General features: G+C 32.8%; 2 protein-coding genes across 4 annotated transcripts in view; one reads left to right on the plus strand and one right to left on the minus strand.

The window, feature by feature from the left end:
* Window positions 1-12,735, plus strand: part of LOC148172514 (RYamide receptor-like) — a 55,341-nt gene that overhangs the window by 24,355 nt on the left and 18,251 nt on the right. The window lies entirely within an intron of this gene.
* Window positions 6,444-8,413, minus strand: LOC148172515 (luciferin 4-monooxygenase-like). The gene is made up of 5 exons (XM_088038711.1): window positions 8,398-8,413; window positions 8,224-8,345; window positions 7,440-8,171; window positions 7,039-7,335; window positions 6,444-6,989 (listed from the first exon to the last, which is right to left on the minus strand). The coding sequence occupies exons 1-5, from the start codon at window positions 8,411-8,413 to the stop codon at window positions 6,444-6,446; spliced, it is 1,713 nt and encodes a 570-aa protein (XP_087894837.1).

Below are 12,735 nucleotides of genomic sequence, written 5' to 3' on the forward strand. Positions count from 1 at the left end.
AAACTGTAGAGTAAAAGACACACATTTTAGAAAGTTTTATTTTCAAGACTACGTCACTTCATTTAGTAGGGTAAATCACGTCCATCATAAAAACACCCTGTATACAGGTTGTCCGGAAAGTGGCGCTCCACCTTGGAAAGGGGTAATTGGGTGGTCCCCCAGAGCACCAAAAAATGTTGAAAAAGACTCTCTGTGTTCGCGGGAGAACCAAAAGAAAATTAGAATAATGGCAACATTGTAGAACTGTACCCCTCATAAAATAAATTTCCAGTATTCAAAGCCATAGTAACGTTGCAGTTGTATTGTTGATCGAGATTATTGATTCAAAAACCTTATTAGCAGTTTTCAGGCATTTATTATGACATTTATATTATGCCTTTGCGCAAAATTTTCTTTACGTAACAAATTCATTTAAACGTACAATTATTGCAGAGAAATCGTTAATTTTCGCATCAAACTTTGCCTCTTCAATCTATCATACCGAAAAATTGAAGACATGGATTTTTTTTACATTTATTCGGTAATCTATGACATTGTGCGATGATACAGTTTCACGGTGGTGCGCGACTTTCCGGACAAACTGTATATCAAATCCTTCATGCAGAACCTGTCGCAAGGAAAAGTCCCAGCACGCTCTTTCAAAGTTAGATAGTTTCCACCAAGTAAAACTCTGACCTAATAAGTTAAGCTAAATAAGACGGACACATTTTGCCTTTTAACGAACTTGTAGCAATAAAGTTACATACACTAAAAACCAAAATGGAAACGTTCCAAAACCGAGCACGGACAAGTCGGCACCGGATAACTTAGAATCACCAAAAATCGTATTGGCGGTCGAAAGCAAATGAAGATACAAAATAGATAATTATCAGTTCGTTTTGTGCTTCAATTAAAGTTGTATTAAAGCTTTTTGGCAAAAATAAGACAATAATTTGACAAAGGCAAAAGTTTTGAGAATTTGAAGCATTTGTAAGGAATACGTATTAATTAATCATGGCATCCATTTGGTGTTAATTTTTCAACGCTCGCTTTATAAACGTTCGAATTCACTCAACAATTGGAATTTAAACAACTTAGCAAGTCGATTTACTATCATAGAATATCTACAAAAAGCATACAAACGGCGTGAATGGCTTCATTTGGCCCAATTTGGATAATGTCCGATAAATTACTGTTCTTATTTCGTATTCCTAATGAAGCTACTATGTAACTTGTTGAGTGTTTGAAAGAGTTTCTTCACGAGCAGTGTCAAAAGCGGCATACACTGTATCATAATTATAGCTTTTAGATATGTCATTTTAATAGATATTACAGGCGAAATTCGATTTACGATGCCACGAACGTAGAAGACAATAAATGGTCAGCTTCGTCGCAAAATGGTGACTTATCGAACTTTTTTTTCAATAGATTTTGTGATTCGTTGGGGTGACTAAAGATCAAGTTTATTTCGGAGTTTAATAGCACACAGGCAAGGACATCTGTTTAATTTACTTTTGATTAAAATAACTCTACATTACAGAGCTATAGATTAATATAAAACTCATAATTCTTTGCCATGACTTCTCGGAGTTTCCAACTCGGAAAAGGAGTATCTAAATAAAGCTCTTATTAAGTTTTGAATAAAACGAAAAGTTTTATAATGAATTTTCAAGAATTCATAAACCATTTTACATAATATCAGCTTTTCATAAATTCTTACAATATTTCTACTAATTACTTCCAAGTATCCATTGGTTTCAATAAAAATTGTATGTATTCTCATGCAGTTATTGAGAAGTTTACAAAAATGTGCTTTCAATAAAAATTCAATCTAAGATTTCTATCAGCTTACAACATACATAAACAGCATCTCCTTCTGTCAATAAATATCGATAGGACTACATAATTTTTATTTTTAGCTTTCAACGTTTTAGCTCCGACACGAACTAGAAATACACATTCTCCGATAAAATGAGATTTTCCCTGAAAACATTGTTTTTGAAGATCGAAAAGCGTTAGTGTGAAATAAAGTGCGGTGGGTGGACACAAATATCCATTTCAGTCTCGTGGTAACGAAATAAAAATCATCGCTTCTAACTTCGTCAGAACAATGAAAACAGCACTTGAGATCAAATTTTGTTAAACTTAAAGTTTGTGTTAAGCAACATGCAAACTATTCCGTGATACGCGATCCGAAATTGCATGCAATTAACTACTGATTTGCATTTATACTCACCTAATATGAATATTCTCCGAATGAGATTTACAAGTGCTCTCTGCGACTTGGTTTCGACTTTCAACGGAGGATTAATAAGTCACACTTCCATTCTTAGCGACCTGTCGGATATTTGAAAAGTAATAGAGAGATGTAAAAGCCGGAAAGGTTGCATTTTCCCTGGGAGGGTGAACGGATTTCTGGCACTGAAAAATTGCTTGTTACTGAAGACCAACTCGGCTGTGCGGTAAATTTCAATAAAACCAGTGCAATGGAAAATTCTCCACGACGAGAAAAGAAAAGTACAAGTTGATTACAGTGGCGCTTTTCACATCACAAAAATCAAATGAAAAATCTGAAAAGAAGTTTTATGTTCGTAAGCCTAAAGCAGAAAACGGTGTTTGACCGTCATGTTTGCTTCTGCTTTCCCAAAACATTTTTGTTTTTATGTTGGTTTGTTTCACTCTGGACTCTGAGGCAAAGATATCAAAACACGATTCCCAGAAAATCATACTACTAAATAATAGATTCAGATTTCAATTTATTTATGAAAAATCGTTGCCGGGCTTGGAAATGAACTCTGGATTTGTTTTTTTTTCTATTACTAGCAAAATAAATTCAAAGTTGGTAATTTCCTCATTTACTTCCACAGTTGATTCTGCCAGAGAAGCACTTCGTTCACGCACGATCTGAGAAAGCATTTCACTGGATGCGAATTACTATTGTTTGCTTAACTTTATTCTTTAGTTTGATATTGATTCCCAATGCATTTTTACTGGTTTTAGAACCCCACTAAACTTCAAATATTTAACAAACAGACACACAAATTGTTGCTAATCTGTAGATGCAGATAAAATTATACAATAAAATGCAGAATATAAAATTTATTGCAGTATTCATTAGTTAAGTAGTAGAGAATTGAAAGTTTTTCTTTACATTATGATTTATTCATTCGTGTTTTCTCTCTAAACTTTATAAAGCATAGCGATGTTGGTATGAACTTGTATTTTGATGAAAACTCATTACGATTCAAATGCATTTTTTAAAAAAAGCCACGGCTGCACTTTAATATCCCCGAACAATAAAAATTACAAAATTGTTGTACTACTACATGTATCATTTTTATTCCACCCCATCCATGCACCAAACTTGTTATAAACGAAATACCTGGAGCAAAGTTTACGTCGATAATTTAACACGGATACAGGCATACGCTTTTTAAACTTTTTGTTTCCTCGCTACGAATTGCGTTTGCAACCCTATTTACGACAAAAAGAGCAATTTAAACACGTTTGTTATCGTACTCGAATAACAGTCGATAATTATGTCGTCAGTGAACAAGATAGAATTCGCAACACTGATGAAACACATCTTAAAACCTGATATCGCATGTGTGACGCGTCGTAATTTACGTACGCATCTCTCTTCAAATTAACAATGGGCTTAATAATGTCTTTTATCCAGTTTTGTATGACAGGTAATTAGATGTGAAGCATGTGGTAAGTGGTGCGTTTGATAAATTGCTCGTCACATCAACACATCAAACACGATTCGCATAACGGTTTTCATTAAAGTAATTATGTAATGCAGTAGCAAAAAGCGTGTCGTTTTTATTATGATGTATTAGGTTTAAACTCCAATATTTTAATGTTTTCCAGCGTGTTAAACATTTCGGTTTTAAGATAAATGCCGTTTTGTCAGTCAGAAAATTGTGAAATGATGTATTACAAGAACCGTTTTTAAATCATCCGCTTCATTAGCCTCCTCATTAAAACGGTGCAGAAAATGCGTAATAACCTGACCTGACCTGACCTCAAAATTGAAAAACTGAGAACATGAAAGCAGGAGTTTATTTCTTGATTTGTTAATGCTAGTCCAAGTTTGCTATAATTTGTACCACACAAGTTATGTATAAGCAAAATTTACACTTACGACAGTTCAGGGGCAAACTCCCTTAATTAACGGGAATGCGTGAAATCAAGTTTTAGTTCTAGAGCATATAGTTAATAATTTATAACTCCAACGCAACGCCTCTGCAATGTTACACCATAAATAATTCAATGGACAGCAAATTGGACACTAGCTAGTCTTATTAGAATTCTTCCAGACCAATTAACCGTTTATTCACAAAGTGGCTCCAGCAGATTTTGAATTTTATCGCTCATAATAACAATCAATAAAAATTTAGTTGTCATTCAATCATACATCAGTTGGTTTTATTAACAAACACTTGAGTGAACAACAGGAACATTCAGTTTTAACGTCATTATCTTACCGTTTGAAGAATTAGATCGTCAGAGAGTAATAACATGCTACAAAGTTTTACAATTCTGGATTCAACTTCCTAAATTTCGGCCTACTTTGAAGTCACATTCAGAAGCTGTAATTTAACATTTCTGGGTCCAGATTACGAATGCAATTTGAAATTTACCATTTACTTTGCCATTTGGTAGATACTGGCTTAGAGCATAGAAAATTACATCCGGTTCTTTTAAAGCCAGGGACTGAGTGGGCGAACTACAATTTTAAAATAGGTACGATTTTCAAAGCAACTGCACAAAACTTGAAAACAAATTTTGACTTTTAAATACTTGAGAAGTGAAAATACGAGTCTTGTCACGTTTCAATTTATTCCGTAGACATACCTGCGGGTTTTAAAGGATCATAAAGCAAACAAGATTTTATTTGCAAATTTAAAATCGAATCACTGCATTTATTGTAACGTTCAAAGTCAAACTAATATTTTATGAAGACTTAAACGTTTCAAATGGAAGATTTCATTGCAATTTTATCGTTATAGCTACTTTAAGATTTCAGTTCTATTAAATTCGTTATTGATATAGTTGCACTAAATTGAACCGGAATTTCTTCGTTGTTATAAAGATCGTTTAACAGTTTTCTTGTTTAAATTTCATAAATCAATTTAGTCCCTTTGATGGATATTTTACGAATGTAATAAGAAGAAACACCACCAGTTATCGATTCAATCTAAAAACCCATTCTCCTAAATTACATTAAGTGTTACATTACATTCACGTAAAATAAAAGTTAGTTAAGTTAATTTGGTACTTTAGTTACACAATCGTCGCAAAAGTTGGCAGCTTTAATTACAAAGGATTTGAGCAGGAAAATCAAGACTTGGGCGTTAATTTTACTAAAAGCAGTTAATACCAAAGCCTTCATTTTATTGTGTACCTGCTCGTCCAATTTATTCCCTTGTTTTTAACTTTAAGGACCTCTTTGTCGTTTTTCTTTCAAATTTTAACCGCTGGTAATTTAAGGGAAACTTAAAAGGAGTTTGATCATTTGTCGAACCGGAAAGTATAATTACAGAGGTAAACATTACTTTAATTTTCATAAGTTGTCAACCGTGTAATTATTTTTTGCGCTTTCGGTTTTATAACAAAATTGTAAGCACGTTGAAGCAAATGTATACAAGCTTATGAAAATTAAATTTAATGAATTAGATTAATATTATTCAATAGCTTTATAGAAATATAAAAGAAAGCTGTCTTACCACAGGGACGGCTTGCTTTTTATTCTTTGTGGGTATAAATTTAAATCTACTGCTTTTCTTTAGGGAATGTTGCTATATTATTCTTGTCAGAATTGAAAAGACAAATCCCAAATGAATTGCTGTTTTTCTAAATAAATCACTCAACGTTTATATTTGGTTATTTTGAAGAAACGCTTGGAATTAGGTAAAAAAATCATCCTTCTGAACGCATCTTCTGGAATCCTAAATACCTAAATACAGCAACAAATAACCGAAAAAGCACTCCACAATTCACGGAAACATTTTTTGATTTAAAAAAAAATGATGATCACATTGAAACCACTGAACGCATTTTGTGCCCCTTAAAGTTAAGTATTAAAGTTAAGTTAAAGTATTCTACAAATATTATTTTCCAATAGGTTACAGTTTTATTTATAGCATTGGAATGCGTAGTTTATAACCCCGCTAATTTATGAAAATGGTTCGAATCTTTATCATGATTTATCGCGTTTGTAGACTGGGAGAGGAAATTATTGTCTGATAACGCTTGCTAGCAATGGTCGACATGTCCTGTTGAAAAGGGGTGGAGCAGAACATTACAGATTACTCCCCACACAAGGATAAGACGCTTAATTAATTATAACGCAGCCTCCAATTTACAGTAGGCTAAAATTAATTACTGCAAGATGCTTAACTCTCTTAGCACACAATAATTAAAAATAAACACGAAATGAGATTGCATTTTTAATCATTTTATTCAGTTATACATATTTTGCATGGGCCCCAACCGCCATCGGTACAGAAACACACATTTAGTTTTTTTCTAATTGGTCGTCCGTCAGTTCCTGAGGGTAGATTCTTCACTATTTTCAAACCTACTCTTAACTCCTCTTGATTTCCTAAAATGGCATTAGCGAAATCCTTGATGTCCTTTTCGGTGACTCTATTTCTCATGTGTCTGTTCAGAGTGACAAAACCCATAGCGGTTGCACCGAAATCCTTAATTTCGTGCGGAATTCCGACAACCACAGCGTCTTTTACAGCAGGATGCTGCTTGATGACATTTTCAATAAGACTTGGGATAATGTGAGAACACTTATATTTAAACACATCTTCGAATGGATCCAACATGAAAATAAGACCTTTTTCGTTGTACAGAATAATGTCTCCGGTTTTAATCCAACCACCTTCATCTAATTCAATGGAAAATTTTGACTTGTTGATGACGAAATCGCACTTATAGCAAAGTTCGCCCGGTTTATTAACTCCCAATATTTTCTTAGTGACAGGATCGACAATCTGTTACTGATATCAGACTGTGTTATTTTAATAACTTTATTTTTATTACCTTGCACGTCATACCAGGTAATAACCTGCCACATGAAGTTGGATTCTCGTATTGATCTCTAATATCACCAGGTTTAGTAAAATTGTACATGGAAATGGCTCCTCCAATTTCTGGTAGTTCATAAGTATGGGTAACAAAGCAAAACGGAAAAAGATTTCTTAATTGTTGCAAATCTCTGTCTGATAAACAGAATCCTGTTGTTACTAACATTTGCAAATTACTGCCTTTGACTTGCTCAGGTTTTCCGAGCTTATAAAGCTCAATCGCTTGAATTGTAGTGCATAACATAAAGTCGACCTGAAATTATTAAATTTGAAAGAAATCAAAAAAGTGGTAAACTCAATAAGGCATCTCCATGAAAAAAAATACGAGGAGATAACTCTACCGTAGTTCAAACTTACGTGGTGTTTGTCAATAAAGTTCCAGACCTTCAAAGTTTCAAATTTCGAGCAGATAATCCTAGTTATCCCTGTTATTGCACTAGCAATGAAAAGTGATATTGCTGAAATCCTGTAAAACGTTTCAAAACTCATCACAACTTTAAATCCATCACACGTGAGCAGCTTCTTATAATTGCTTAAACAAAGTTTACCTCCAAGATTCCAACATGAGACTGCATTTACTAACTGTATCATGAGTGTGTAGTGACTCAAACAAATCCCTTTAGGAGCGTCTTTCATTTCGCTACTGAACCCAATAATTGCGGTATTTCTAACGCTTGAAATTGGCATCGGTGTGAATGTTGTATCGAATTCAGTCGGTACAGTTAAAGTTTTGAATTCCGAGTGAACTTCGCATGGCCCGAAAACGAAAATTTTGCATTTTGTGTTGAGGATGTTGAGCGCTTCGTCGATAAGTTCGACAGCGTTAGGGGTGACGAAGATAATCCTTGGCCGTATCTGATTAAGTAGATGCGCTGTTTCATTGATGGATAAGGAAGGGTCTATGGATGCGACTTTCAGACCCAAGAAGAGACCACTAATAACAGGAACACAGCTGTTAATATGATTGCTGCTGCATTGACAGATTATGTCATCTTCCGAGATACCCATCAGAATCAAATTCACACAAGTGCGAACACATCTGCATAACAAGGATCCGTATGTGTCAGTTTCACCCGTTTCAGCATCGATCTATTTCTAATTAGATTATCTGCAAGATGAATCAAAGACAGAAAGAACCTACCTGTGCTACGGCTTGTCTGTGCTCTAACATCGAATTGTACAATTCGTAACCCAATCCTTTCGGATCCGGGGCATAATCAAGGCTTTTTTCCGTAATGATACGCGATTTCTCTTTTTGTGTTACTACAATTCCCTGTTTTACATGTAAAGATAGGGTGAGAAACCGGATACTCACGCGTTAGATCTGCCATTTTTACAAAGTAATTTGCGGTAAGGGCCTAAATTCGAAAGGGGAAAAATGCCCGAACTGATTAATTTACAGGGTTAATTCCAGACGACATGAAATTTATAGCGAGATTACAACCGAATTATATTGACATTTTCACCATTTGTTGTAACCATAGAAATCTGAATAATGTGGGGGCATAAAATTGGGGTTGCATTCTCGTCTTGGGACCGTTTGGTCATCAATTTTCCTCTTAAAATTAATCGGCGGGTTGTTGAAGGTGCTTACCTCGCTTCAGATGTTACTAAATCAAGAATTTTTAAGATTAATAAACGTTGTGCCAAAAATAAAAGCTTCTCGTTAGCTCAAATTTATCTGTTAAAAAATCAAACAACTGTGATGTTAGTTTTTTTTTAATCACCGAAGACTTGGCACTAAATTAATAAATGGCGCAATCGGTCGTTTACCAGACACTCAATTGCTTGCAGTTGCAGGTACGACCGTTTTCCATTTCATTCCCAAAATCTCTTAATTAGTGTTCGTCACATCGTGCCAGTTTTATGCAATTAATAAAGTTTATAAAAGTAAATAGACAAAAACCTATGTAATTATAAAAAATTGAATATGTTATTAAAAACTTTTGTACAGACTGCTACTACTACCCCAAATATACTCTTCCGTATCCAATAAAGATATTTATGGAAGATGACGCTTTACTGACAAGCGGCAATTGAAGTAGGAGTCTCTCGGGGCTAAGTAATTCTAGCCTCCGAGTCAAGTAAAGACATTTGAAATAATCGTGTCTGTCAGTCTTATTATTTACAAAGTAACAACATACAATTACTGCCTAAAGTATGTACAATGTCTGTTTTATGATTACTCGGCAATGTAGTTTTTGAAAAATTAAAGGGTGATTTTTTAAAAACGGCAAGCGTTGTAGAATTTTTATTTATAAACCGATTTCAAAAATTTTAAAAACAAATTAAATGTTTTTAATTTACTAGAAACTGATGATTTTAGAATTCTTTTAATCGTCTTAGTATCTTTTGGGCGATATTTAATTTTCTTATTTTAAATTGGCACCCATATTTTTTGTTTTCATAATTTGAAAGATATTAATTTTCTTGATTCAGAAATGTGTATTATGTTCTAGTTTTACAAAAATATTTTTAAAAAAATTATCAAAAATGAAAAAATTTAGGCAATAAAAGTTAATAAAATCTGGGTGCTTGCTGTCAAATAACACAATACCATTATTGTAATGTCAAAAAGCAGCAAATAACAGAAAGGATTGGCAATCTTTTTTGAAATTATTGATAACAAAAGACAATAATAATTACAAATCAGAAAAAAACATCTACCTAATTAAAATTTAAAAAAATTAAAAATTAAAATACTGTTGAAACGCCATCCCGTTTTTTTCATTGTACAATTGACACCATGCAATTAGTTTTTATTAACTTTTTTGTCTATTTTTTTCAATTTTGATAATTTTTTTAAAAATATTTTTTGTTAAAAGTAGAACATATTACCACATTGCTAAAACAAGAAAATTAATATCTTCCAAATTATGCAAAAAAAAATATGGGTGCCAATATAAAATAAGAAAGTTGAGTACCGCCCAAAAGATACTAAGACATTTAGAATTTTTTTAAAATCATCAGTTTATAGTTTAATTTAATTACCATTTAATTTGTTTTTAAAATTTTTGAAATCGGTTCATAAATAAAAATTCTACAACGCCTGCCGTTTTTAAAAAATCACCCTGTATATTTAGATAATTAGATCTAACTTTTGTTATTTTTAATCAGATCTAATTCGGCCGTTATTTTGCAAAATTTATGTAATGGCTGTAATTTTCTAATCTCTTAATTACCTTCTTGGATACAAAGTTAGAACTTTTCACTTTAAACACAAGTTTTACTTTTATCTTAATTTTATTAGAAAAAGTTAAAACTACATTAAATAAATAATATTGATCATAAAACATTCAAATATGAACGTCACATAGTCAAATTAAATCTGATAATGCTGACACAATCAGTTTTATAGAACAAGCTATGTTTGACACGTAATTTTTATTTTTATTTAACGCTCAATGTAATTATTTCTACCTGCATTATTTCATTCCAATATTTATTCAATTCTGTTTATTGCCACTTTTGAATAATAACGCATCCCGGCGCATCCACCATTTTTCGAGCATTGCATGATTTTTTTTTATTAAAAGTCAGTGTAAAAATTGCACTGCTTTAATCCATATCTCTGAAAAAATTGACGATCTCCACTCTGAATGGGATTTTATCATGATTGAATACCACGAATCGAATCCAACAGCTAATTTAGATAAAATCCAGTGGATTAGCAAAGAGATTTCGCATTGTACGATGAAAAGATTATGTCTACATGCTAGCTCAAATTCTAGGATTAGTTAAATAATTCACACTACCAAACTAAATCTGTTTTGATGGTGGCAACATCGAAATATTGATGTACCTAGTGTAGAGCTAAATTGATGTTGCCTTGAGCAAACGCATGCTGACCGAAATAACAGTTGTATCACCACAGTTTGTAGAAACATTTATATGAACTGGAAATAGGTTGGAAAATCGCCTGGAATGTACTACTGGCAACAAGTAGACAGCCGATAAAGCAAACGATAAAGATAATTGTGAGGTCTGTTGAGCTTCCTTTTCAGTCTAAAATGTAATTAAGTTTGATTTAGTACGGTATTGTTTTTAAATTAAATTTGTTGGTGTAACTAAACATTTTCTTTTATTTTATTTCTTAAACTACCACTTTTTATGTACATAAGCGAAGTGCTTTCGAGGCTCGTTCTGAAGGCAAAAATTTTAAATTATGTACAGACAAAAGTCCCCGAACAATCACCTAATTTTACGTTGCAATCCTTGCCTTCAATTATAAATCAAAATTTAATGGAAACTTTATTAAAGTTATAACAAAAGGAAATGATTTAAAGTGCTAGTATAAAATTAGCGTGTCTGCATTATACAATTCTGTGAATTTATCGTTATTACCTGAAATGAGCTTTTAATTTTAGAAATTAATTGTGTCGTTAGAACTTACGTGAATTTCATTGTTCGACATAAATATATCGTAATGTGCTGCTTGTTACTCTATTCTTGTTAATTTGAAATAAAATACTACCGAATTATATAAGATTATACGTTTTATGTGTTATCATTAGTAATTAAAGTCATTAAAATTAAAATCTTAAGAATTTCCGAAGAAACGAAGCTACTCACAGATGGTTTATATTGATTAAAGACAGGAGAACAGAACCATAAAGTTTCGGAATATCCCTAACTTCATGAATAAACTTCTTTGTGTACCACTTAATCTGATCTGCATACAGACAAGATGAAAATAGTTTTAGTTAATTGCACCTCACGTAAAGTCTGAAATTATAATTTCAAAGGAGTTAAATACAAAAAAATATGTTAAGTTTGTTGTCCCAGGCCTGCCGCTTAAATTAATTATTTTCGTCGTGAAGTTTACCCTCGGATTTTCTTGAAACTTTTTCCAGTGCCAATATTTTCAGCTCAGGTGGCAAGTCTTGCCTTAACATTTTTTAAATATTTTACTGAGCAAGTCTGTAGAAGTTTTATTGTGTTTGAAAAATCAGGTCACAAGCTCGATAGAGCCAGAAGTACTCTTTAGTCTGGAAAACCACTGAATAAAGGAAGTGACGCTTCTGGCAGCAAACTGAAATGTGTAGAAAACATGATCCATTTTATCACTTCTTCGATATATAAAACTAGAAATTTTATGCATAAATTTTGCTGTAGTTAGGTTGTTAACCAAGTGAATGACAATGCACAATATGTACGCTACAAAATTTGCGTTCAATTCATCATGTTCTAACATAATATGGGTTTGGTACCGAAATTGAATAACAGACTTTCCGCGGACTGTTTTTACATGACCTCCGTCAACGACAATAATGTATTATTAACTTTTCCTTCGACCGTGAGGTAAACGCAGCTGTTTCGTTTGAGAAACAGATACACAAGATAAAACAAAATTGTACTTTAAGAGGATCTGGAGAAAAATTATAAAAGCAAATATTTTTTTCAGGGTTATTAATCACGTCATTGCGCCAAAGAATAACTTGTATTTTTCAGATTTTTAATAAAAGAATTGTCAGTGTCATGTTTCATCGGTTCGGTTCCCTTGTCCTGTCATTTCCACGTGCGCTATTGTTACTCGATCACTTCACCGTTTTAGGGAAAATAATCACGTCCGGTTTTTTGTAAAATCTTAATAAAATGTGTCTGTTGCTCTCAATATCGATCCAAGTTTTAATTACGCTAATGGTGCTAATTC

The sequence above is a fragment of the Gnatocerus cornutus genome, chromosome 6 (genome assembly GCF_029298725.1).
Source record: "Gnatocerus cornutus isolate USDA-ARS CGAHR chromosome 6, icGnaCorn1.1, whole genome shotgun sequence".
Classification (NCBI taxonomy): domain Eukaryota; kingdom Metazoa; phylum Arthropoda; class Insecta; order Coleoptera; family Tenebrionidae; genus Gnatocerus; species Gnatocerus cornutus.